At 65.2% G+C, this 24,988-nt stretch overlaps 1 protein-coding gene and 1 long non-coding RNA gene across 4 annotated transcripts in view; one reads left to right on the top strand and one right to left on the bottom strand.

The window, feature by feature from the left end:
- Nucleotides 1–24,988, top strand: part of CACNA1H (calcium voltage-gated channel subunit alpha1 H) — a 59,867-nt gene extending 34,879 nt beyond the window's left edge. The window contains exons 2-34 of one of the 3 annotated variants that reach the window (XM_081820357.1): nt 275–386; nt 493–626; nt 1,071–1,168; nt 3,171–3,330; nt 3,998–4,316; nt 4,473–4,565; nt 5,630–6,410; nt 7,478–7,920; nt 9,340–9,491; nt 10,176–10,361; nt 10,942–11,059; nt 11,266–11,421; nt 11,640–11,730; nt 11,831–12,039; nt 13,206–13,616; nt 14,093–14,193; nt 14,298–14,421; nt 14,507–14,575; nt 14,678–14,862; nt 14,966–15,092; nt 15,248–15,373; nt 15,545–15,634; nt 15,831–16,023; nt 16,578–16,595; nt 17,965–18,116; nt 18,824–18,933; nt 19,086–19,219; nt 19,456–19,530; nt 20,702–20,776; nt 21,771–21,892; nt 22,002–22,419; nt 22,505–22,668; nt 23,259–24,988. In XM_081820357.1, coding sequence (XP_081676483.1) covers nt 275–386; nt 493–626; nt 1,071–1,168; nt 3,171–3,330; nt 3,998–4,316; nt 4,473–4,565; nt 5,630–6,410; nt 7,478–7,920; nt 9,340–9,491; nt 10,176–10,361; nt 10,942–11,059; nt 11,266–11,421; nt 11,640–11,730; nt 11,831–12,039; nt 13,206–13,616; nt 14,093–14,193; nt 14,298–14,421; nt 14,507–14,575; nt 14,678–14,862; nt 14,966–15,092; nt 15,248–15,373; nt 15,545–15,634; nt 15,831–16,023; nt 16,578–16,595; nt 17,965–18,116; nt 18,824–18,933; nt 19,086–19,219; nt 19,456–19,530; nt 20,702–20,776; nt 21,771–21,892; nt 22,002–22,419; nt 22,505–22,668; nt 23,259–24,266 — 6,754 coding nt within the window. In that variant the 3' untranslated portion in view covers nt 24,267–24,988. Of the gene's footprint in view, nt 1–274; nt 387–492; nt 627–1,070; nt 1,169–3,170; nt 3,331–3,997; nt 4,317–4,472; nt 4,566–5,629; nt 6,411–7,477; nt 7,921–9,339; nt 9,492–10,175; nt 10,362–10,941; nt 11,060–11,265; nt 11,422–11,639; nt 11,731–11,830; nt 12,040–13,205; nt 13,617–14,092; nt 14,194–14,297; nt 14,422–14,506; nt 14,576–14,677; nt 14,863–14,965; nt 15,093–15,247; nt 15,374–15,544; nt 15,635–15,830; nt 16,024–16,577; nt 16,596–17,964; nt 18,117–18,823; nt 18,934–19,085; nt 19,220–19,455; nt 19,531–20,701; nt 20,777–21,770; nt 21,893–22,001; nt 22,420–22,504; nt 22,669–23,258 lie in introns of those variants that run through there. The other 2 variants (XM_081820358.1, XR_014145406.1) reach the window with 2 other exon arrangements.
- LOC145721609 (uncharacterized) lies at nt 4,526–11,430 on the bottom strand. Its single transcript, XR_014145407.1, has 7 exons — nt 11,274–11,430; nt 10,227–10,504; nt 9,251–10,100; nt 7,557–8,605; nt 5,611–7,367; nt 5,347–5,426; nt 4,526–5,186 (listed from the first exon to the last, which is right to left on the bottom strand). It is a non-coding gene; the product is annotated as an uncharacterized LOC145721609 (long non-coding RNA).

Below are 24,988 nucleotides of genomic sequence, written 5' to 3'. Positions count from 1 at the left end.
CCCAGGCCGGACAAAGCCTGTGAGATGGCTCCCCGAGTGTCCAGCCTGAGCTGGGGCACCGGTGTTGTGGGGAGCCTGTCCTCCGGCCCCTGCCCAGGGGCCCACGTGGGGGTGTGCTGGTGCTGCACACAGTGGCCAGGGTCGCGGCTCTGCCTCTCAAGGCCCAGCTGACGGGGTGCTGGGGGTGGGTCCCAGGGCCCCGCTCCCCGTGCTGCTCCCCTGTGGCCGTGTCGCAGCCTCCGGCATTGATCCTTAATTCGGCCGCCTGCCCCACGTGGTTCGAGCACGTCAGCATGCTGGTCATCATGCTCAACTGCGTGACCCTGGGCATGTTCCGGCCCTGTGAGGACGTCGAGTGCCAGTCAGAGCGCTGCAGCATCCTGGAGGTGGGCCCGGGGGCATCCGGGGGGCGGGGGGCACAGCCCACTGGCCATGGCCAGCCTCGGGGTGACCAGCTGGCAGGACTGGGTCTCAGGCCCCGCCTCCCTCCAGGCCTTCGACGACTTCATCTTTGCCTTCTTCGCGGTGGAGATGATCATCAAGATGATTGCCCTGGGCCTCTTTGGGCAGAAGTGCTACCTGGGGGACACGTGGAACAGGCTGGATTTTTTCATCGTCATGGCGGGGTATGAACCCCTGGCCACCAGAGCCAGCTGGTGCAGGAGACCCAGTGGCATCGGTGCCTGACCAAGCCTGGCTGGGAGCCCTGCCCCCCTCGGGCCCCGCTGGCTGCCCCGGGGTCTGGCTGCCCCGGGATCCCACCAGGAAGAAGGATGGGGGTGCACTCTGCAGGGGTCCAGTGGGGCCGATGTTGGGAGGCGGCTGGGGGTTGGGGGGCCAGTGCGGCCTCTGCCAGGGAAGAGGACACTACCCCACAGCAGTAGGGGTGGCAGGACGGACACAGATGGTCTGTGAGTGGTGAGGGGCCCCAGGGAGGCTCGGTGCACGGCTCCGGGACCAGGCCTCCCGGCCTCGGCTGGCAAGGTGCCCTGGAGAAAGGTGGTGCTCACCCCTGCCCCCGGGGCCCTGCCCACCCCCTGAGCTTCCCTGTCCCTCTGCCGCTCCCCCAGCATGATGGAATACTCACTGGACGGACACAACGTGAGCCTCTCGGCCATCCGGACAGTGCGCGTGCTGCGGCCCCTGCGCGCCATCAACCGTGTGCCCAGTGAGTGACCCCTCCCCTGGGACAGGGCTGTGTGTCCTGCCGGCCCTTACTGAGAGCTCTCCAGGGTTCCCTGGGGTACAGGAAGTCTACATTGTCTGCTCCTGGACTCCCCAGCCCTGGGGAAGGGGAGGCAAGTCTGCTGCTCACCATGGATCCCTGAGGATTGGCCACTTCTTGTCTGGAGAGGACACGATAAACCTGGACCAGGTTGGGGTGTGACAGGCAGGCTGCGTGGGGTCTGGGCTCCCCACCGTGCTGCTGGGCGAACCTCAGACTCCCCATCTGCACATTTGGGGTAACACCGGGTGCTGCACGGGCCCTGGTAGTTTCATTGTCTGGCACATGCGGGGCGAACCTCAGGCCCTAACTCTGCCAGAGGGATCTGGTGCTTCCGGGAAGCCTAGAGAAGCTTCCGGAAAGTCAAGTGGCTGCTTGTTTGGAAAGCGGCCTGTTCTCACACAAGGGGATGGTTTGGGATTTTTTCCATCTTACAAGTATTCACTGCTGTTACTTCTCCCAGGCAGGAGGGCAGTGTCCGTGGTACACCGTGTAAGGGGTGCATACACATGTGTGCACGGGTCTGCACATACCACGTGTCAATACCATGTATACAGCCTTTCCAGCCGTTGGGCCCGAGTCCTGGTGTCCTCAGCACCCAGGCCTGGGCAGTCAGGGCAGGTCCCACAGCTTCCCCTGAGAAGTTGCACACCCTTAGGGACAGGTACGTCCTTCCCCCGGCCTGTCCGCTCCACCAAAGGGCTGGGGTCATGGAGGTGTGCTGTGCTGTGGGACCCCTGGGCCTTTTTTCCACCTGCCCACCTGGCTCTATGCTCAGCGGTCAGACGGCGCTCAGATGTCTTGTGAGTCCGGGGAAGTTAGCCTCTCTGAGCTTCTGTTTTCCCACTGTAACAGCCAGATGTTAGTGGTACCCAGAGAGGCTGTGTGAGGTGAGGTGATGTGTGCGGCTCCCAGCTGTGCCTGGTGCCCACCACACAGACGGTCTGCCCACCTGGGCCCACCTGTGAGCGCAGTAAAGTGGCAACGAGACCCATCCCTGCAGATGTGTCCTTTTCAGCCTGTCTGCATCCAGCATTGCACACCAGCAGCCTGGCCTCCTCTGGGGACACCCCCCTGTCCCAAATAGGGAGCCTGCCCTGGACAGGATCGGATGCTCCTTATAATGAGCCCCAAAAGGTCACACTCATCGTTGCATCTCCCTGGGTGCCTGGGGTTCTCTCTGACCCCTGGATCGTATCTGTGACCCTTTGAGCCAGTTGATGTCTGGCCAGGGCACGTGCCTCCTGATCCCGTGCATCCCTCGTGAATCTTCCTCTCAGCCGTTTCTGACATTTCAGTGCCACTCCTGGCTGTGGCTCGCCCCCCGTGACCCCAGGGGCCTGTTTTGCCATGTGCCGCGCAGCCCCCCTCCCTGGGGCGCTGCTCCCCGAAGCCTTGCACCTGCCCCCTCCCCACCCCCTGGCCCAGGGTGCAGTGTGCTGCTTTGGCCCTGCCCTTGCTCATCTGGGGAAAGGAGTCATCCTTGCTGAGGTCTGGGAAGGGATAGGCCCAGGTAAGTGGGGGGCACATAGGGCTTGGCTGGCCCACTCCCAGATTAATTTGCATTCATCCAGCGCCCAGGCACAAGGGCTTCAAAACTGCCTCTCAAAAAACCGCCACCTGCCCTGGGGGTCCCTCCCTCCAGTGCAGGGCTCTCCTCCAGTGCAATTTGCACAGGGCATGGGAAGAAATTCTCCTTGTAAGACCCCAGGCTCCTGAGTGTTGGAGGCAGCCCAAAGCCTGAGCTCCTGGGGGACCCTGAGGCTGGGGCTGTTGGACTCCCTCAGGGCCTGCGGAATGTGTGGGGACTCAGTACAAGTCCCCCCCGGAGTTGCTAATACCCATTTGTGAACAGCGGGAGGGCTCAGGGCCCACTAGAGGGGCGGGGGACTAGAAGGAGCCCGGGAGGGCTCTGCTGTGCTGACTTCTTTCCCTGCCCCTGCAGGCATGCGGATCTTGGTCACGCTGCTGCTGGACACTCTGCCCATGCTCGGGAATGTCCTTCTGCTTTGCTTCTTCGTCTTCTTCATTTTCGGTATCGTCGGCGTACAGCTGTGGGCCGGCCTGCTTCGGAACCGCTGCTTCCTGGACAGCACCTTTGCCAGGTGCAGGGGCTTAAGGGCTCTTCTGGCTTGTGTGCCACCAGCAGGCTCCTCCCCTCCAGCCCCACCCCCTGATGCTCTCCCCTCCAGCCCAGCCCCAGGTGCTCTACCCCCAGCAGGCTCCTCCTCTTCCAGCCCCACCCCCAGCAGGCTCCTCCCCTCCAAGTCCACCCCAGATGCCCTGCCCCCAGTAGGCTCTTCCAGCCCCAGGTGCTCCGCCCGCAGCAGGCTCCTCCTCTTCCAGCTCCACCCCAGCAGGCTCCGCCCCCAGCAGGCTCCTCCCCTCCAGCTCCGCCCTCAGCAGGCTCTGCCCCCAGCAGGCTCCTCCTTTCCAGCTCCGCTCTCAGCAGGCTCTGCCCCCAGCAGGCTCTTGCCTTTCAGCTCCACTTCTAGGGACACGCCCTTTTCAAGAGTATTTTTAACTGGGGTTCTGTCTTTTGGATCTAGTCCTGTTTTTTATGTTTGTTTTTATGTGTGCTTTTGTCTCTTTTTCTGCTAATTTGTCCATTTCATCGTTTCTGTCCACTTATGTCTTGTTTTTATCTCTTCCAACTCTGTATCTCACACTGTTCCTCTTTGTTTTTCTGTGTCTGCGTCTCTCTTTGTATCTCTGCTTCTCTCTCTCGTCTGTGCATCCCTCTCCGGGTGTGTGCCTCCCGCCTGCCTGCAGAAACAACAACCTCAGCTTCCTGCGGCCGTACTACCAGACGGAGGAGGGCGAGGAGAACCCCTTCATCTGCTCCTCGCGCCGAGACAACGGCATGCAGAAGTGCTCGCACATCCCCAGCCGCCGGGAGCTGCGCGTGGAGTGCACGCTGGGCTGGGAGGCTTACGGGCAGCCACAGGCCGAGGGTGCAGCAGGCACCGCCCACAACGCTTGCATCAACTGGAACCAGTATTACAACGTGTGCCGCTCAGGCGGTTCCAACCCCCACAACGGCGCCATCAACTTTGACAACATCGGCTATGCCTGGATTGCCATCTTCCAGGTGGGTCCCTGCTCTCGGCTGAGGGCCTGGGCCTCAGTTTCCCCATCAGCGGGGGTGGGAGGGCACTGCGTGTGCGGGGCCACGGGGGGACGCAGGCGAGGAGGCCCCTGCCACCCTCCCAGGGCCGTCCGTGTGTGCAGCCGCCTGCCCCCCCAGGTGATCACGCTGGAGGGCTGGGTGGACATAATGTACTACGTCATGGATGCCCATTCCTTCTACAACTTCATCTACTTCATTTTGCTCATCATTGTGAGTGTGGGCGACGGGGCGAGTCCCGGGGGCTGGGTGGGGTGTTCACGGCCACCAGTGTCTGTGGGTGGAGGAGCCCTGACAGCGGGACAGCCGGCCGCAGACCCCAGAAGTCCCCTGTCGGTGGGCGTTGTCATGTCCCCGACGCCATGCCCTCCCAGCCTCCGCTGACTCTCAGGGTTGCTGCACTGGCTGAGCTGCAGGGCAGGGCAGCAGAGAGCCAGGGCTGCCCACGGGGTGGCAAGGGACTTCTGCCAGGCCCCCAGCAGGAGGTAGTTGGGGGGTGAAGCCCACCTCCAGGAGGCCTCAGGCAGCACCCCAGGCCCTCTCACGGCTGGGTCCTGTTTGGAGGCTACAGAAGACGCAGGACCATGTCTTGGGGTCCCAGCCTTCCCCCCTGTTTATGGGCCTGCAGACACAGCACTGCACAGAACAGGTCACCCCAAAGGCATGGGTCTCTCTAGTGTGGGTTTCCCTGCCAGGCACGGCCCTCCACGGTGTACATGGGCCTCCAGACACGGAGCTGTCACAGGCAGGGTCTGCGAGGACCCCGCTGTGAACAGAGACAGGCGTCCTGCCTCCTTGTTTCTGACCACGAGCAGAGAGTGTTGGAGGGTGATCCTGCATGGAGGAGGGGAAGTTAAGGGGTTTGGAAAGGTCTGCCCTGGGGGGAGGGGGCAAACCGTACAGATGATGGGAAGGAGCGTCTCCCCGCCACCCCCGCCCTGCGTGTCCCCCACTGTCCACATGTGGGTTGTCTAGATGGGCAAGCGGCACTTACTCCAAGCCGCCTATGGCAGGTGCTGACATTTGGCTTCGCATCAGCAGGGACCCCACCATCCTAGGGTGTCTGCCCTGGCCCTGAGAACAGGCAGCACATAGTAGGGCTCAGTGTTCCCTCGAGGATTCTGTCACTGCCGTGTTAGAAGCAGCCCCCGCCCCCACTGCCCGCCCCTCCCGCCCCTGACACCCCGCGACCCTCTTCCTTAGCTCCCTGGGTTAGCAGCCCAGCGAGTGAGTCGCGGCTGGGTCACGGGAGGCTCACCACTGCCCGCCTGCTGCAGGTGGGCTCCTTCTTCATGATCAACCTGTGCCTGGTGGTGATCGCCACACAGTTCTCGGAGACCAAGCAGCGGGAGAACCAGCTCATGCGGGAGCAGCGCGCGCGGTACCTGTCTGATGACAGTACACTGGCCAGCTTCTCGGAGCCGGGCAGCTGCTACGAGGAGCTGCTCAAGTACGTGGGCCACATCTGCCGCAAGGTCAAGAGACGCACGCTGCGCCTCTACGCTCGCTGGCAGAGCCGCTGGTGCAAGAAGGTGGACCCTAGCAGCGCCCCGCATGGCCAGGGCCCCGGGCGCCGGCCGAGGCAGGCGGGGAGGCACACGGCCTCCGTGCACCACCTGGTCTACCACCACCACCACCACCACCACCACCACTACCACTTCAGCCATGGCAGCCCACGCCGGCCCGGCCCCGGGGACACCAGGCTAGTGCCGGCCGGGGCCTTGCCCTCACCGCCCTCGCCGGGCCGTGGGCCCCCTGACGCCGAGTCGGTGCACAGTGTGTACCACGCGGACTGCCACGTGGAGGGGCCACAAGAGAGGGCCCGGGTGGCACACGCCACAGGCACGGCAGCCGCCAGCCTCAAGGTGGCCACGGGGCTGGGTGCCATGAACTACCCCACCATCCTGCCCTCGTCCATAGGGGGCAGCAAAGGTGGTACCGGCCCCGGGCCCAAGGGGAAGCGGGTCAGCGGGCCTCCAGGTGCCGGAGAGCACAGCCCCCTGAGCCTGAGGGGCGCCGACCCCTATGAGAAGATCCAGCATTTGGTCGGGGAACATGGTAAGGACCCACCCCCCACTTGTGCAGAGGAGGTGGGACCTGGGCTGGGTGAGCCGTGAGGAAACGGGACTTCTGGGATGTCTTTGCCGCTCGCGTGCTCTCCAGGAAGGCCCTGAGTACCTCGATGAGCCTAGCTTTTTCCTTTTTCCTTTTGAGCTCCGTAAGAAGGGAGCTGGGGGGGCCCGGGTGTCTTGGACTCTGACACCCCCGGCCCGGAGAGAGGGCACCGGGTCTCCTTCCACCCTACAGTCAGCCCCAAGCAGCCCCAATGTGAGCAAGACACAGCTTTTGCCAACGAGGGTAGGAGAATTCCAAGACTGACTCACCCCATCAGAGCTCCAGGCTTATGTCCCGTTGGCCCACCTGGCCCCGGGAGAGACCACACGCCCATGTCTGTGGCTGGCCCCCTTTCTGGGTGGGGATGCTGGGGCACAGGGAGCAGAAGGTAAAACTGGGGTCACAGAGCTCCCAAGGGTCTGGGAAGGGGCCAGGGTGGGCCCCAATATACTCATGGTCCCCCCCAGCTGGGACTCAGCTGCACCCCCCTTGGACGGGCAGTTGGAGGGACGCTGGGTCCCATCAGCCCTTGAGGCCTTCCCAGATGGTGTGTGCAGGAGCGCGGGCCACAGTGCATCTGGGAGCAGGCAGGGATGTGTGTGGCCGGCCCGCCATGGCACGTGCGCTTCCAGTCCGGCCTGGTCCGTAGGGCTCAGGAGCTGTGGTGCATTGAGGCCACGGCATGCCGTTGGCGTGAGACACACCTCCGGCTCCGGAGACTCCGCACAAGAAAACCGTATATGGTGGCTCCTGGGTAGTTTTTGCGTCTCTCTCGTATCAGAGCCACGATGGTTCAGACATGTTGGGTCAGGTAGAACGTTGAAGTTAATTACACTTGTCGAATGTGGGTACGAGAAAAGGGCTCGCGTTCTGTTTCTATGGATGGCACGGATGGCGCGTCTGCAGGGAGATTAAGCGTCTCTGCCGAGGGTGCGCACGCGTGTACCGCTTACCCCACGGAAGCTTTGCTGGGCTATGGCCTGACCCTTCCTGTGCCCTTCTCCCTGCAGGACTGGGCCGGACCCCCAGCCGCCTGTCGGGCCTGAGTGTGCCCTGCCCCCTGCCCAGCCCCCAGGCGGGCACGCTGACCTGCGAGCTGAAGAACTGTCCGTATTGCACCAGCGCCCTGGATGACCCTGACTTCGAGCTCAGTGACTCTGAGAGCGGAGGCTCGGAAGGCAACATGGTGTATGAGTTCACACAGGATGTGCGGCACGGTGACCACCGCGACCCCATGCAGTTCCCCCCGGCAGCAGATGCACCAAGCCAGGGCAGTGCACGGCCGCGGGCGCAGCGGCGGGCGGCCCCGGGCGAGCAGGGCGGGCTTGGCCACGTCTGGGCCACCTTTAGTGGCAAGCTGTGCCGAATCGTGGACAGCAAGTACTTCAACCGCGGCATCATGGTGGCCATCCTCACCAACACACTGAGCATGGGCGTTGAGTACCACGAGCAGGTGAGGGTGGGGGCGGGTCAGGATGGTCCTCGTGACCCTGGGGAGCACGTCCTCCTGTGGGACCCCGTGGATGGGCTCATGGAGGTCGGGGGCCAGGGATGGGTTGGAGCTGGGTGTGGTCTGTCACAGGAGGTTTTTGTCTGTCACTCGACAGATACGGCTCCTTCGTGGGTTGGGTCTCTGTCAAGTAGTGAACACAGACACACACGGCGTGGTTCCCGTGTGGAGGTTCTAGCCCCACCTGGGGTCCGAGGAGGCCACACAGACCTAGAGGCACCGGGGGCTAAGGACATGCACCCAGTGGTGCTTCTGAGGATGGGACGCCCCCAGCTTAGCTCTCATAGAGGGGCTCCCCTTACAAGAGCCAGGGCCACTGGCCATGCCCACTGTGGTGCTCCTTGGCGGTCACAAAAGGCCGGAGTGTGGAGTGGCCCCTAGGAGGAGGCGGGGGGGTCATGTGTGGCCCCCCCGCAGCTGTGGAAGCTGTCAACCGTGCATGCTGGCCCTCCTCGACCCCTGCCCTGGACCGGGGCCCAGCAGGGAGGGCAGCGGCCAGATTCGGCAGAGAGAGGGGGTCCTTTCTGGGGACCAGGCTGGGTCACCTTGGTGACCAAATGGGAGTTCCTTGTGTCCCACTCTTGGATTTTTCTGGCCACTTAAACGATTTTTTTCACTCAGGAACAATCTGGGGAAAACGCAAGCAGTGGTAAACTTCAGCAGGCTGTGTGTGGGGAGGCTCTTTCTGGGTAGGGGGGAGCCGAGGCAGGGACATCGGGAGGCTTTAGGGGAGTCCCTGGTAAGGAAGAGCCTCTGCATGTATGCACACATTTGTGTGTATTCTGTCGTGTACGTGTGCGTACGTGCAAAGCTTACCGGTGCAGGTGCGCGTGTGTGCACACAGCAGGTCACGTGTTGGTAAATGCTCAGGCGTGCACACATGCGTGGGAATATTTACACTAGCACGGTGTGTACACGCACACACATGCGCGGACACACAGGTGAGGCAGCATGCCTCAGTAAGAAAGGCTCCTGGAGTGTGTACCACCAGGAAGGGGCGTGTGAGGCCAGCAGGGACCAGGGCAGCAGATCAGAGGCGGCACCCGTGCCGTCTGTACCCTGGGCTCCCCCACGCCCACCCTGGAACCCGGGAGCAAGTGCTCCTGGCCCAGTTCCCATGGCTCGCACTTGCTCCGGTGCTCAGCCGCGCCGCTGGGCAAGTCCAGCAGGGCCCAGGCAGCCGGGACAGCCGGGGTGGGCGCGCCGGGCGGGCAGCAGTCCAGGCAGCATCCGGTTAGGTTGCTTCTGAGCGGCCGCCTTCGTGGAGCCTTACCTGCTCCTGGATTCCTGGGAGCAGTGAGCCTCGTTCACGGCGGGGTGGGAGCCGTGGGGGGGCACTGACGGCCTCCCTGCCACCCACAGCCCGATGAGCTGACCAGTGCCCTGGAGATCAGCAACATCGTGTTCACCAGCATGTTCGCCCTGGAGATGCTGCTGAAGCTGCTGGCATGCGGCCCGCTGGGCTATATCCGGAACCCCTACAACATCTTTGACGGCATCATCGTGGTCATCAGGTGGTCCCTTATCTCCCACCTGGGCCGCAGGGGCCCGGGAAGCTCCAGGGTCAGGCAAATACCTCCTGAGGGAGCTGAGCCCCAGTCAGAGACAGGCTATCACCGGCAGAGTCCCCTCCCTGGGGCCAAGTTCCTCCCCACTGCCACTTACATATAGTCCGTTGCATCTCAGATTGTTTCTAGAACATAGGGGAGCTGTTCCCTGCAGGAACAGAGTAGGCGCTCAGCCACCCAGCTGGAGGTCACGTAGGTCTCAGCCCCTGCAAGGCAGGCGAGCTCGCCTGTGGGGCGTCTGCTGCGGCCAAGTCAACACAAAGGAGTGGGAGAATCTGGGGTAATCCCCCAGGAGGAAGCAGGGCCCTCGGAGTGCAGGGGATCCCCCAGCAGGGAGGAGGCTAGGCACAGCTAGCCGTGAAAGGCACAGGATGGGGAAGGCCAGAGCCCGAGTTCCGGCAGCTTCGGGGGGTCGGCAGCCACCAGGGACGACAGTTAACTAGCGGGCTTCAGTGACACCGCCACGGCTCCTCAGTCTCCTGGGTGCCTGGACACAGCTGTGCCTCTTCTCGGCCAGGGGGTCAAGGCGGGTCGCCATGGCTCCGGCCGGCATCCCTGCTTTGGGAAGGGGACATGCAGGGACCTGTGGCCAGAGGACAGGACCCTGCTGACCCCCGCCCCGGCCCACAGCGTCTGGGAGATCATCGGGCAGGCGGACGGTGGCCTGTCGGTGTTGCGGACCTTCCGGCTGCTGCGTGTGCTGAAGCTGGTGCGTTTCATGCCCGCCCTGCGGCGTCAGCTGGTGGTGCTCATGAAGACCATGGATAACGTGGCCACCTTCTGCATGCTGCTCATGCTCTTCATATTCATCTTCAGGTGGGCTGCCCCACCGATAGGGGCAGACCCCTCCCCGCTGCGCCGCCCCATGCTCCTGGGGCTGGGGGGCAGGAGCCTCCAAGTATCGTCACAGATGGATGGCTCCGTGGAGTCACTCGCTAGCACCCTTCATGTGCTCACAGCTGAATGGGGGGATGGGACAGGCCCCCAGATGAATGGGTCGGGGACTGTGCCCCAAAGAGAGCAGAGAAGGGGTGGGGGCAGCCAGGCCCAAGTCCATAGCTCTCAGCTGGTATGTGCTGAGCGCCCGCTGTTGGCCAGCCTGGCCTGGGGTCGAGCCCCAATGATGGGCTGGGGCAGAGGACGGCTCAGGAGGCTGAGTGAGACCGGCACCCCGGGTCCCTCCCACCCCAGCCTCAGTCTCCCCACCAACCATTTGGAAGCAGCTGGGCCCTGGGCACCAGGAGGGAGGCCCTGTAAACTGGAAGGCTGGGGCCAGGCCAGTGGGGAAGGCATGGCAGAGCAGTCCCTGGGTGTGGAGGTGACCACGCGGAACTTCACCTGCTGTCCGCCTCCCTGCACCCGTCCCCAAAATCACACACCCCTGCTCTGCCTTCAGCATCCTGGGCATGCATCTCTTTGGCTGCAAGTTCAGCCTGACGACAGACACCGGAGACACGGTCCCCGACAGGAAGAACTTTGACTCCCTGCTGTGGGCCATTGTCACCGTGTTCCAGGTAAAGCCTGGGCGGGCACCACCAGTGGGAATGGGGGTCCCCAGGAGAACCACCGTCCTGTTCCAAGCAGCCCCCGAGTGTGTGCCTTGGCCTTTCTGAGGCCGGCATGGGGGGATGCCCTGCAGAACCCCTGCCACCCCTGGGCTTGCCGGCGCCCCTTCTCCCCTGGTCTGGGGCTTTCCCTGCTTCTCGGTCCCTCCCCCCAGATCCTCACCCAGGAGGACTGGAACGTCGTCCTCTACAATGGCATGGCTTCCACCTCCTCCTGGGCCGCTCTCTACTTCGTGGCGCTGATGACCTTCGGCAACTACGTGCTCTTCAACCTGCTGGTGGCCATCCTGGTGGAGGGCTTCCAGGCAGAGGTGAGGGGTGGGAGTCCCGCCCAGACTGCCACAGGGAGGGTGGGTTCCTCCATCCTGCAGCCACCACACCTGGCCCTGGCGGTCACTTCGGGGCCCAGCCCTCCCGGCCACACCTGCCTCCAGGCTGGCCCAGCCCTCCCCAGGGAGTCCGCCCGTGGGTGCTGGGTACGGATGGCTCCCACCTGAGGGAGCTGTGCCTCCCGCTCTGCGGGGCGCAGGGGGACGCCAACAGGTCCGACACGGATGAAGACAAGACATCCACCCACTTGGAGGAGGATTTTGACAAGTTCCGGGATCTCCGGGCCACGGGTGAGCGTGGTGGTGCTGGGACTCCCGTGGGCAGGCTCTGGGCCGGCGGAGTCCCTTCCTGGAAGCCGCGCAGGTACCAGCCTCCCTCTTCTCTCTCCAGAGATGAAGATGTACTCTCTGGCTGTGACCCCCAACGGGCACCTGGAGGGCCGCGGCAGCCTGCCCCCTCCCCTCATCATGCGCACAGCGGCCACGCCCATGCCCACCCCCAAGAGCTCCCCACACCTGGACCCGGCCCCCAGCCTCCTGGACTCGCGGCGTGGCAGCAGCAGCTCTGTGGACCCACAGCTGGGCGACCAGAAGTCGCTGGTAGGGACCCTTCCCTGCCCTGGCCTCAGCGCACCCCACTCGCCCGGTCCTCGTGGCCTCTCCCACAGATGAGTGTGGGTCCCACACACCCCCGGTCACACCGCACAAATCCCTGTCCCCGAGGGGAGGAGGCCGGCGCTCTGTTTTTCTATAAATGGCGGTGGGAGCCGCCGCTCTTGCAGAAGGAGCGTAAGCAGAGCAGATGTGGGAACGTGTGGCACCCCTTTCCAGCAGAATACCAGGCGGGGAGTTTCTTTTCTAAATGGGAATAAAAGATAAAAGCCGGCAGAGCACAGAGCGTGCATCAAAGGAGCAATGAAAGGGACGGTGGAAAGGCGGCCCGTGATGGAAGCCAGGCGGGCGTCCCACAGAGCCGGCACCATGGGGCTTTTCACGAGGACCCAGGAGATTCTGCCCAGCACCCGGCCCACCGCGGCTTCTAAGGCGGGGAGGGTGGGCCGGGGGGGGTGGGGGGGAGAAGCTCACCGCCCAGGGGGAGCTGGGGGTGGGGGGTGTGGACATGGAGACAGGATGTTGTGTGTCTGTAACGGAGAAGCTGCCAGGCTGAGCAGCATAGATGCATCCAGCCCGGCTGCTGGGGACCGAGCTGGGCGACGGGCGGTGTAGCAGGGGAAAGCCCGGCCCGTGCTGGCCCCGGGAGGGGAAGTGAGTGACAGCAGGGAGGATGAGGCAGCAGAGGTCAATCCCTGTCTCTCCTCAGACAGCAGCTCAGTTTGTCTTTATAAGTCCCAGGCGCTGCCTGTTAGGAGCAGATTTGGGCCCCCGCACCTCAGCCGCTGGGGCGGTGTCTGAGGACGCGTGGCCTGAGGCTGGCCCCAGGCTTGTGGATAAGCACTTGCGCCGGCCCTCCAGCCCACGACGGCTGCAGGTGGCCACCCGCAGCCCGGCTCGGCCCTCGGACACTCGCTGCCTACGTCTCTAACTCACTGGGGACGGGCTTTGGGCCGCAGGCGTGCCGTGGAAATGCCGCCTTGCTGGCTGCTCAGTGGTAGGGTCATCTGCGCAGTAAAGGAGGTGTCCCCCGTGGAGGTGCCACCCACGGTGTGAATAGTAGTGCCATTGGTCAGGAGAGGCCCCTGTGGCCAGGGCCCGGGATGTGTGAGGGGACTTGGGCTGACCCTGCTCACTCCTCACCCCCCACACAGTCCAGCCTCCGAAGCTCGCCGTGTGCCCACTGGGGCCCCAACAGTGCCCGGAGCAGCCGGCGCTCAAGCTGGAACAGCCTGGGCCGCGCACCCAGCCTCAAGCGGCGGAGCCAGTGCGGGGAGCGTGAGTCTCTGCTGTCCGGGGAGGGCAAGGGTAGCACAGACGAGGAAGCGGAGGATGGCAGGCCCGGGGCAGGGGCCTCTCCGGGGACACGCCCCACCCCACTGCGGCGCTCCGAGTCCCTGGACCACCGCAGCACCCTGGACCTGCGGCCCCCACGGCCGGCCGCACTGCTGCCCACCAAGTTCCACGACTGCAACGGGCAGGTGCTGGCCCTGCCCAGTGAGTTCTTCCTGCGCATCGACAGCCACAAGGAGGATCCAGCTGAGTTTGACGACGACATGGAGGATGTGAGTAGAGGCCCGTCCCCATGCCTCTTTCCTGTTGTGGACTCGTTCCACAAAGCAGAACCAGAGGCAGGGACTGGGGACATGCCCTGCGTGGGGTCTCATGCACCCCCGGTCAGGGGCGGGGGAGCAGGACAGGCTGAGCGGCACTTGATACAGGCCCCGTGGCCTTAGCTCATCCACGGGGAGCTCTAGAGCAGATTCACCCCAGGGTGGACCCAGCCTCCCGCCCAAGGGAGCTCCCCAGATGCAGAGGAGGGTAGGGCAAGGCTCCCTCAGAAAGGCACTCACCTTGCCCAGGGCAGCTCTGCAGGATGGGGGTCAGCGTGGGGGGGTGGTCTCCGTGGATTCCCCCTGTGGGTCTCTCTCAGTGCCCAGGTGGGGAGGATGAGGCTGGGACAGCTGGGACCCCAGAGGCAGCCAGATGGTGGCTGGCCTGGCCTGGAGGGGCCCTGAGGACCTGCACCCCTCTCCTCTAGAGTTGTTGCCTGCGCCTGCACAAGGTGCTGGAACCCTACAAGCCTGCGTGGTGTCGTAGCCGGGAGCCCTGGGCCCTGTACCTCTTCTCTCCGCAGAACAGGTGAGGGGCACAGCGGGTGGGGCCGGGCCTGCATGGAGCGGACTCTGCCTCCTGGGTCAGTGTCCCCGCCCCCCGCGTCTCACTCGCCCCGCCCCACCGTCCAGGTTCCGGGTCTCCTGCCAGAAGATCATCGCTCACAAGATGTTCGATCATGTGGTCCTGGTCTTCATCTTCCTCAACTGCGTCACCATCGCCCTAGAGAGGCCCGACATCGACCCGGGCAGCACCGTGAGGCGCCCTTGCGGCCCAGGGGCCTGGGGGTGGGGGCGGGGCCGCGGGGGGGCCGGCCCCGCCCACCACTCTGTGCTTGCAGGAGCGCGTCTTCCTCAGCGTTTCCAACTACATTTTCACGGCGATTTTCGTGGCCGAGATGATGGTGAAGGTACCGGCAGACCCGGGAGGAACCCCGTCCCGCCCAGCAGCCCTCGCCGTCTGTGCTCGTTCCCCCCACACACCTGGGCTCCCCCTCCTCTGCGCCTCCCAGGTGGTGGCCCTGGGCCTGGTCTCCGGCGAGCACGCCTACCTGCAGAGCAGCTGGAATGTGCTGGACGGGCTGCTGGTCCTGGTGTCCCTGGTCGACATCGTCGTAGCCATGGCCTCAGCCGGTGGCGCCAAGATCCTGGGCATCCTGCGTGTGCTGCGTCTGCTGCGGACGCTGCGGCCCCTGAGGTAGGCGGGGCGGGGCTGCGGTTCTGGGAGGCCGGCGGGGGGGGTGGTGGTGCCGGGGGGGCTGGGGGCTGCGATCAGGGACGGGCCTCTGCTCTGCATCCAGGGTCATCAGCCGTGCTCCGGGCCTCAAGTTGGTGGTGGAGACTCTGATATCGTCACTCAGGCCCATCGGGAACATCGTGCTCATCTGCTGCGCCTTTTTCATCATCTTCGGCATCCTGGGGGTGCAGGTGCGCGCCCCGCTTGCCCACGGGTGGCCTGGCCGTGGCCCGGTGGTCTGTGGTCCACAGCAGCCCAGCAGCCCGGAGACGGTCGTGCAGGGGCGGGTCTGGTGGGACGGGGGCACAGGACCGGGCCCGCAGGGTGACCTCCGCACCCTGGTCAGCTCTTCAAAGGGAAGTTTTACTACTGCGAAGGCGCTGACACCAGGAACATCTCCACCAAGGCTGAGTGCCAGGCCGCACGCTACCGCTGGGTGCGGCGCAAGTACAACTTCGACAACCTGGGCCAGGTGGGTGGGGGAGGGGTGGGTGGGGGAGGGGCGCGGGCAGGCCAGCATGCCCCCCTCCTCTGGGGAACCGGAACCACGGGCATCAGTGGGGGTCATCAGCGGGGGTGGTGTCTCTCCATGTCTCTGGGTGGAGGCAGAGCTGCGGTGACCAGCCTTGTTCTGACCCCATAGGCGCTGATGTCCCTGTTTGTGCTGTCCTCCAAGGACGGCTGGGTGAACATCATGTACGACGGGCTGGATGCCGTGGGCATAGACCAGCAGGTACAGGGGGTGGTGGGGACCCACTGGTCTGTCTTCTGGGACGTCTCAAGGAACCTCTCCCCAGGAGGCTTGTTTGCAGCCTCAGAATTTCCAGCCGTCTCTCTCGGGGCCCCATCTCTAACCCCAGAGTGCATGCGCCACTCTTGGGAAGAGGGGCTGGGGGGACGGGCACCCACGTGTCATTTGTATGCCGCAGCCCGTGCCCAACCACAACCCCTGGATGCTGCTGTACTTCATTTCCTTCCTGCTCATCGTCAGCTTTTTTGTGCTCAACATGTTCGTGGGCGTCGTGGTGGAGAATTTCCACAAGTGCCGGCAGCACCAGGAGGCCGAGGAGGCCCGGCGGCGCGAGGAGAAGCGGCAGCGGCGGCTGGAGCGAAAACGCAGGAGTAAGGCGCTCTTGGGGCGGTGGTGGGGGTGGGGGGAGTCGTCCCTTCCACCTGCGCGAGCCCCGTGCCTGTGGGACCCGGGTCCGGCGGAGAGGCGGGCTCCCGGACCCGAGCCTGGCCCCGGCCTCCCTCACCCACGGGTGTGGTGGGCACCCAGGCAGCACCTGTGTGTGCACGGCAGGCCTGGAGTCCCCTCCCAGATGGCCTGCCCTGGGGCGTTCGGAGGAGGGGCCGGGGCAGGGGAGGGCCGCACGGCAGGAGGCACAGGGGTCTCCTCCCAAACAGCACAGGACGCGAACAAGACCCCCAGTTTTCACTGCCGTGGCTGTGGGGCAGATTCATGCCTGTGAGGGTTCTCACACCGCGGGAAGAGCGAGCAAAGCCATCAGAGTTAGACAGGGTCTTAGGGAAGTCCCAGCTGGCTTGGGGGCAAGGAGGGCGTCTGACGCGGGGGGGGGGGGGGCTGCTAAGTGTCCCCACCCAGCCTGCCCCGTGTGGAGTGTTCTCGCCCCACCCCCCCGAGGCCAGCTCAGACCATCTCCTTGTCTTTCCAGGCACTTTCCCCAGCCCAGGTATCTGCCCCCACCCCCGCCCTGCATGTCTCAGCCCCCCTGCTTCTGCCACCCAGCGCATGGGGCTGTGGGCTGGCCTGGCCTCGGTTCTTCCGTGGCTGCGTGGGGAGGGGTGGACTTTGCAGGCTGGTGCCAGGCCTGCTGGGGTCCCTTGCCACGCGGGCACGGGATGGCTGGGGGTGGGCACCAGGCTTCGGTGGGAGGGGAGAGGATTTGCTGGCTCACCTGCCTGGTGTCGGTGCTGCTGCCTCCAAGCTCGGGCCTGCCCCTCTGCCTGGCTGCGCGCATGGCTGATCCGCTGCATTCTGGGACACCTGCCCAGTTGCAGCTGCTCCGCATCCTCGGTACTGGCCTGGCCTGACAGGCTGCCGGCCGCTGGCTTTACGAGCTGAGCCAAGTTCTTCAGTGATGCACGCCAGCCCAAGGGGCATGAGGGTCCCAGGGAGGGGTCGGTCCCCATCAGCCCCTGTCCTCCCAGGCCCTGGGCCAGCCGGCTGGGGCAGCCCTAGCTCTTGCCACCCTGGGCACTGCCTGCGCGGGGTTCTGTGGCCCAGGCGTGTTCCCGTGTCCAGTGGTGGCAGCTGTGCCCTCACCCAGTGCTCAGTGGACTTTGACAAGCCCTAAAGGAGTTACTGCAGACAGAATGTTTAGTGCAGGCAGAACTGTTTGGCGGTGCAGGACCTCTCCAGGTCATGGCCATCGTCGTCAGATGGACCAGAGGTCCGGCAGAGCCCAGACAACAGGCAGTGGCCACTGGTCTCTTGGAGGACAAGGAGGGGAGACACTGTGGGCATGGTGACCAGGGGTGGCTCATGTCCAGACTGAGATGGAGCCAGGGGCGGGCCCCCCTGCCCTGCAACCACTGGGGCTGGGGACGGGACTGGCCCTGCCTCCAGGAAGGCCCCCATCTGCTCAGTCTTCATCCTCAACGTGTCTGCGCCCTGCCGTGAGCCCAGGAGAGTGGACCACAAGGGCCAGCTCGGGAGCCCCTGGCAGGGTGGGGACCGAGCAGGGCCCAGGTGGGGTCTCAGCTGCCTGGCCCACGCCTAGCACCTGCCCTGGGGCCAGGGCCCCAGGAGATCAGACGGCGACCTGCTCCTGAGACCCACTTCTGCCCCGCCCCCCAGCCTGTGGTCCCAGCCAGCAACAGGAGCTGGACTCCCTGGGAGCCGCTTCCTTCATAGAAGGGGTCCCTCTTCCTGGGAGAAATTTTTTCCTCCAGGCTCAGGCGAACGCCCCGTGTCTGAGCCCAGGGCCCTCCCCCAGCAGTCCCCGCGCTGCAGCCTCCCCGCAGACGAGCAGGGACATCCCAGTGCCACCAGGGCGCAGGCAGCCCCCACCCCAGCTCACGGACACCCTCTCCCTGCAGAGGCCCAGCGCCGGCCCTACTACGCCGACTACTCGCCCACCCGCCGCTCCATCCACTCGCTCTGCACCAGCCACTATCTTGACCTCTTTATCACCTTCATCATCGGGGTCAACGTCATCACTATGTCCATGGAACACTACAACCAGCCCAAGGTGGGGCTCGGCCCCTGGAGATGCCCGCCTAGCCTGCCTCCAGGACGGGCCGCGGGGACACAAGCCCTGGGGCGGGGAGGGGGTGGGCCTAGGTAGGGTTTGGCGCTCAGTGGGGTGGCCTGGATCAGAGCTGGGGTGTACTGGGTCTGCAGCTTGGTCTGAGCCCTCCCTGGGGTTTACAGGGTATGTGAAGCTGTGGTTTGAGCAAAGCGTCCTTTTTTTAAAACCGGTTGAAACTCCGAGGGCCCCCTACCCTGGAGCGCCCTCCCCACAGTGGTTCAGTCTGGAAACACTGGCTGTGGGAACATCTGTGAGTCCAGCTGCCTAGGAGCAAGCTGGGCAGGGGGCAGGCAGGTGTAAGGTGGTCAGCTTTTTATTTTCCCCCCATTGTGCCTGTGTCCCCATCATGTTTTGAAGAAGGGACGCCCCTCTCCCCCAGCAGAGGAAGGGAGTGGTCTCCGCTGGGTCTGGCGTGGCCCCGCCCTGGGTTGTGGGTGGGGGCCCGGTCAAGGTGGGGCCAGGGGTCTGCGCCGGGAGCAGTAGGTGTCCCCCATGTGAGGGCTCAGAACACCACAAGGGTATCTCTAGGCCGTGCCTCAGAGGCCTGGCCCAGCCCCACATGCAGAGGGGAGGTGGGGTGGGCTGACCAGGACACAGGCGCTGCGGGCCGGGAGCCTCCGTCCGCAGCCCTGACGCTCTGCTCGCAGTCGCTGGACGAGGCTCTCAAGTACTGCAACTACGTGTTCACCATCGTCTTCGTCTTTGAGGCCGTGCTGAAGCTTGTGGCTTTTGGGTTCCGGAGGTTCTTCAAGGACAGGTGTGTGGGGCGGGCGCCAGGGCCTGGAGAACCCTCGGGGCGGGGCCTCCTGAGAGCCACAGCCCTCCTCCCCCTGGCCGGCCGGAGTCGTGGCGAGGGATGCGCCCAGGGCACAGGATGGAGGTGCTCAGCCCACCCACCACCTGCCCCAGGTGGAACCAGCTGGACCTGGCCATCGTGCTGCTGTCCATCATGGGCATCACACTGGAGGAGATCGAGATGAACGCAGCTCTGCCCATCAACCCCACCATCATCCGCATCATGCGCGTGCTCCGCATCGCCCGCGGTAGGCGGCCCGCCTGTCCTTCCCCGCTGCCCCAAGGCTGGTAGAGGGCCCTGCTGCTGGGCTCCACGGCCCAGGCTCCGCATCCTTCCTCTGCTCACCCTGTAGCATCTGCCTGGGGACCGTGTGGGGGATGGGGAGTGTAAGGGATGGGGGTGGCCCATGGTCTCCCCCAGCAAAGAAGGGTTGGACCGGCCTAGGCCCCACGCCCCCTACTGATGCTCGGCTTCTGGCCCTAGTGCTGAAGCTGCTCAAGATGGCCACAGGCATGCGGGCTCTGCTGGACACGGTGGTTCAAGCCCTGCCCCAGGTAGGTCAGCAGCCCCACCCCGGTCCAGCATCATTGCCCCGAGGGTGCGCATTACAGATGCCCCTAGGAGCGCAAGGCGCGGGAGGGCCTCGCTGGGTCGTTCACTCACATAGTCCTCGGTCTTGTGAAAACTGTGGTAATCAGCCCGTGTGTGCGGGGAGTAACTCAGCTGCGCGGGCAGAGAAGAGCCGGGCGCTTTCTGGGTCTTGGCCTCTGTGGGGAAGGGTGGAAACCAGTGCCCCCTCCCCCGTCCACTTCTGGATGTGGTGGGCAGAGAACTTGGCCCCGATGGGCTTGTCGGAGTTCAGGGGACCACGTGTTGGCCACGGGTCCCACTCCTCTTTGGAGCCAACTCAGGCCCTGCATCCTCACTTCTTGCACTTACGGCCCCGATCCTAATCCTCTGTGGCCTCTTCAGCTGAAAGAGACCCATGGTCCCATTTATGCTGTACCCAGTCCCTCTGCCAACCCGCCCAGCCATCTGTCTATCCATCTACCCTTGTATCCATCTGTCCGTGCATCCAGCCCTGCTAGCCGGTCGTCTGTCCCCCGTCCAGCCGCTCGCTCATGCCCACACACCTCACACCCTCCCCCCTTCAGTTGTCCCCCACCGGTCCCCTCAGCACCCCCTCAGCCCAGGTCTGTGGGAGCGGCAGGCGGGGAGGAGTGGGGGGACAGGTGCTGGATAGGCAGGGTCACGGGAGGCACATGAGGATGGGGCGCCCCGCCGAGTGCAGCAGGAGGACAGGCTGGAAGAGCCATGGGCAAGCAGGGGGCAGGGTCCCCGCTTCATCTGCACCCATGGGGTCCCCGAGGCTGGAGGCAGGCCCCGTGCAGAGTCCACCGGGGCCCCCGGGACACCCCTGGGGCTCTGAAGAGCAGAGTAGCTGCCGGCAGTGGGGTCTGCGGCCCAGGGTGCAGGGGGGTGTGAGGAGAGCAGGGACAGAGGTGGGGTGCGGGGGGGGCTTTGGGTGTTGGGCGGGACAGGAGCCCCTGGGGGTCACAGCTCCAGCGCCTGGAGGGATGGGTCCAGAACAGGGCTCCAAGGCAGTGTCTGGGAGCCTGTGGGGAATGTGGGTGAGGGCAGCGAGGTGGGGCGCCAGGCGCCAAGTGCCCAGCGGGTGGGGGCTGAGGCGGCCCCTGACCTCATTCTGCTTCTTTCCTTGTGTAGGTAGGGAACCTCGGCCTACTTTTCATGCTCCTGTTTTTTATCTATGCTGCCCTGGGGGTGGAGCTGTTTGGGAGGCTCGGTGAGTGTGCACAGCTTCGCCCACCGCATGAGGCCCTTGGGGCGCCGGCCAGGCAGACTCGGGGCGTGGGCCTCCTGCCACATCCTCCCCTGGCCCAGCCCCCATCAGCCCTTCACTGCCCAAGAGCAGCACGGATGGCAGACACACGCGGGAGCATCTGCACACGTGCACGCACGCACGCACGCACACACGGGCTCACGCCCCAGCTGGGGGCACAGAGCCGCACCTGAGCACGAGAAGTACGCACCGGCCATATGCACCCACAAACCCGTGCACGAGTCTCCCTGAGCTTCATGTGCTCCCCTGCCTCCTAATTGTCCTAATTGTCACTAAGGGTGTCCCTCATCCCTCAGGCCTAAGGCTCTGGGCAGGGAGCCGGTGGGGCTTCTGTGACCACCCAGCCCCTGCGGGATCTCCTGAGCACCTGGTCTAACTGAGCAGCCTCCAGGGCGGGCCTGCCCATGAGGTGGCTGACGAGGCTCTCCCAGCTCAGGTCTGCCCAGAGCTCAGCAGCTGGTGCCCCAGACCCCAGGCCCGACGAATCCTGGCCTGGCCCGTCATTCATCGTGCCTCCTACTCCAAGGCAGCCCTGTCCTGCTGCTGAGGTCTGAGGGGTGCTGACCCCACAGGCAGGCCTGGGGAGCATGGGTGCTATCTGCTGGGGCTGAGCCAGAACCGGCTGCCACGGCGGGCTTGACCTGTGTACCCACAGAGACCGTGTCCATCTGGAAAGCCCCAGGTCTGAGGCCAGGGCTCCAGGCCAGGCCCAGAGGCAGCCTCTGTGGCTGCGAGAGGAGCAGTCCTGTCCCCACCCCACGCCCACTTCGAAAGGACACGGTCTTCACAGAGGCCAGGGCCCTTTACCCCAGGAGAGCAGGACCTTCTCCCCGGGGTAGGGCAGGGCCCACAGTGGGTCAGCGTGGTCCCCGGGGCCCGGGGTGTGCACTGCCCCTGCCGCGCCCGCGGGCTGACTGGGCGAGGGTCTCCCCGGCAGAGTGCAGTGAGGACAACCCCTGTGAGGGCCTGAGCCGGCACGCCACCTTCTCCAACTTCGGCATGGCCTTTCTCACGCTGTTCCGCGTGTCCACGGGGGACAACTGGAATGGGATCATGAAGGTACCAGCCCGAGCCCGGCGGCGGCCCCCCCACCAGCGGGCACCCCACACGGGTGGGCGGGGAGGCGGGGCGCCCAGCGCCGCCCTTCAGCCGCCTGCCCCGCCCTCAGGACACGCTGCGGGAGTGTGCCCGCGAGGACAAGCACTGTCTCAGCTACCTGCCCGCTATCTCCCCCATCTACTTCGTCACCTTCGTGCTGGTGGCCCAGTTCGTGCTGGTGAACGTGGTGGTGGCCGTGCTCATGAAGCATCTGGAGGAGAGCAACAAGGAGGCCCGCGAGGACGCCGAGCTGGACGCCGAGTTGGAGCTGGAGGTGGCACAGGGGCCGCCTGCCTGCCCCCGGCCCATGGCCCAGCACAGCCCAGACGCCCCCGGCCTGCTGGTGGTGCGCAAGGTGTCGGTGTCCAGGATGCTGTCCCTGCCCAATGACAGTTACATGTTCCGGCCCGTGGCGCCCGCCTCAGCCCCACACCCCCGCCCGCTGCGGGAAGCAGACGTGGAGATGTGCTCGGGCGCGGCCGCCGCAGGTACGGCCCCTCCAGGTGGCCCGGGGACTGGGGCAGGCCTCAGGTAGGGTAGTGGCCACTGAGGGCACCTGCTTTCCTGCCCCAGGCCCAGTGACCTCCGCACACTCCCCGCCCGTGGAGCCCTGCACCTCTCTCCAGGTCCCCTCGGTGGCCACGCTCTCCCCGGCCAGGGACAGCGACACTCTCCATGCCCTGTCCCCTCAGGGTGCAGCCCGCTCCCCCAGCCTCAGCCGGCTGCTTTGCAGACAGGTAGGAGAAGCTGCCCCAGTCCTGCAGCCCAGGCCTGGGGGTTCTTCTGTTGTTCCCCCCGACCATGTGAAGGGTGAGGGACAGGGACACCAGAGAAGAGAGTAGGAGCATGTCCCTGGAGCCTGAGACAAAGTGCAGGGCCTTGGGGACCACACCTTCTCAGGCGGCAGCCTCAGTGCCTTGCAGCACCCTGAGCCTTGCCTGCACCCACAGACCTCCCTCCAGCCCCACAGCTTCGAACCCTCTCCCTCCCCCCGACCCCTGTCCTTGGGGTGGTGGTGGGCAGGGTGAGGCTCTGCCCACAGGAGTTCAGGCCCCCAGCCCTCTGTCCTCACCGTCCCACGGCACGACCAGCGCTGGTGGTGAGCACCTGGCAGGCTGGTCCTGAGCAGTGTATTCGGCACGGGCAGGGCTGGGGCACAGAGCGTCCCCCCCAGTGGTTCCCAGCCACATCTCAACCTGATCCCTAGGCTCGGGGGTCATAAGTCCAATCTGGGGCTTCTCTGGGGAGCGCCATTCCTGCATCCCTGGCTGCCAACTGGGTTCTGCCTGGCCTCGTTCCTCATCGGATCCTGGGTCCTTCCTTGCAGGAGGCCATGCGCACCGACTCGCAGGAAGGGCATGTTAATGGCCCCAGGGACAGCGGCCCGGGCTGGGGGGAGCCTGGCAGGAAGACCCCTGTGAGGCAAGCGTCCCTGGGGGCCTCCATACGGTCCCCACCCCGGTCCCCGTGGCCCAGCAGTGTCCGCACCCGCAAGCACGCTTTCGGGCAGCGCTGTGTCTCTGGCAGGCCACTGGCCCCAGGAGGGGAGGAGGCTGAGACCCCGGATCCTGCCGACGAGGAGGTCAGCCATATCACCAGCTCGGCCCTGAGCCCCGCAGCCTCACCCACTGCCCGAGGAGGGGGAGGCAGTGACCCGGACCTGCGGAGGTTCTACAGCGTGGACACCCAGGGCTTCCTGGACAAGCCCGGCCAGGCAGATGAGCAGAGGCGGTCCTCTGGGGAGCAGGGGGGCGGGGATGGCCACCTGGAGGGCAGGGAGGCAAAGGCTCGGGCCCCAGAGGCCGAGCCAGCCTTGGGGGCACGGAGGAAGAAGAAGATGAGCCCGCCCTGCATCTCCGTAGACCCCCCAGTGGAGGACGAGGGCACAGCTCGGGCCCCAGTGGCCGAGGGCAGCAGCACCACTCTGCGGCGGCGGACCCCGTCCTGTGAGGCCATGCCACACAGGGACTCCCTGGAGCCCGTGGAGGGGGCAGGGGTGGACCCTGCCGCCAGGGGGGAGCGTCGGGCCCAGGCCCCCTGCCGTGCAGAACACCTGACCGTCCCCAACTTTGCCTTTGAGCCGCTGGACGCGGGGGGCCCTGGCGGAGACCCATTTTCAGATGATGGCCATAGTATGGCCCCAGAACCCAGGGCTTCCTTCTCAGGGGCCACGGTGCCTCCTGAACCCCACAAAACAGAGCCTCCCATGCCCTCCAGCGACCCCCCAGAGAAGGGGCGGGGGCTGCACCTCAAAGTCCTCCAGAGCCCCCCAAAGAAAGCAGGGTCTCCCCCAGCCACCCCCACCCTGGGTAACAGTGTAAACAGGCCCGTGTAGCTCAGGGCATGGTGCCACACAGGTTTTAGCAGTGGGGTTGGGGTGCACCCAGCAGGGTGGCAGCCCCGGGCAGGGCTGTGCGTGGACCCCAGCGCGGGCCCTGCTGCGGCGGAGAGGCCCGTAAGGCTGTCCGCCCAGGGAGGGAGGCGGACACTGGGTCTGGGCAAAGCAGAACAGGGAGGAGCCCCTCAGCCTATGAGCCTCCATCTGGTGGATTCAGGTTTGGGTTTTTCCGAGTTTCGTCACCATGGTCTGAGGCCGTGCCAGCGCCCGGTCAGGGGTCCCCTGACAGCCGCTGTGTCCCCGCAACAGGGATCAGGAAACGACCAGAAGGAGGCAGTCCGAGGCTACCCAGCAGAGCCCTGTTCTCACGCCCACTTACTTTTCTAGGGAACACGTGCTTGGGGCCACCTGTGCCCTCCTGGGTGGCAGCTTGGTCCCCGAGGCCGCCACACCCATGCTCACTGTCCCTCAGTCTGAGTTCTCACCTGTCCGTCCCCACTCCTTGTCACTGTCTCCCCAGCTCCCTTCTGGGCCCACGCCCCACCATTCTGCCCTCGGGTATTCCAGACGCGCCCACGTCGCAGGGGCGTGGGGTCCGTGCAATAAAGTCCCCCGCCGCTGCCGGCGGCCCCGCCTGCGCCTGGGCAGAGCGGTGCCCGCCAATGCCCCTGCATTTCGTGGACCTTTCTTTTATAAATTCAGGTTAAACAATGCAATAA

This window comes from Leptonychotes weddellii, chromosome 5, assembly GCF_054177405.1.
Source record: "Leptonychotes weddellii isolate Sample4059 chromosome 5, ASM5417740v2, whole genome shotgun sequence".
NCBI lineage: Eukaryota > Metazoa > Chordata > Mammalia > Carnivora > Phocidae > Leptonychotes > Leptonychotes weddellii.
This window is presented reverse-complemented; position numbering and strand designations above follow the sequence as displayed.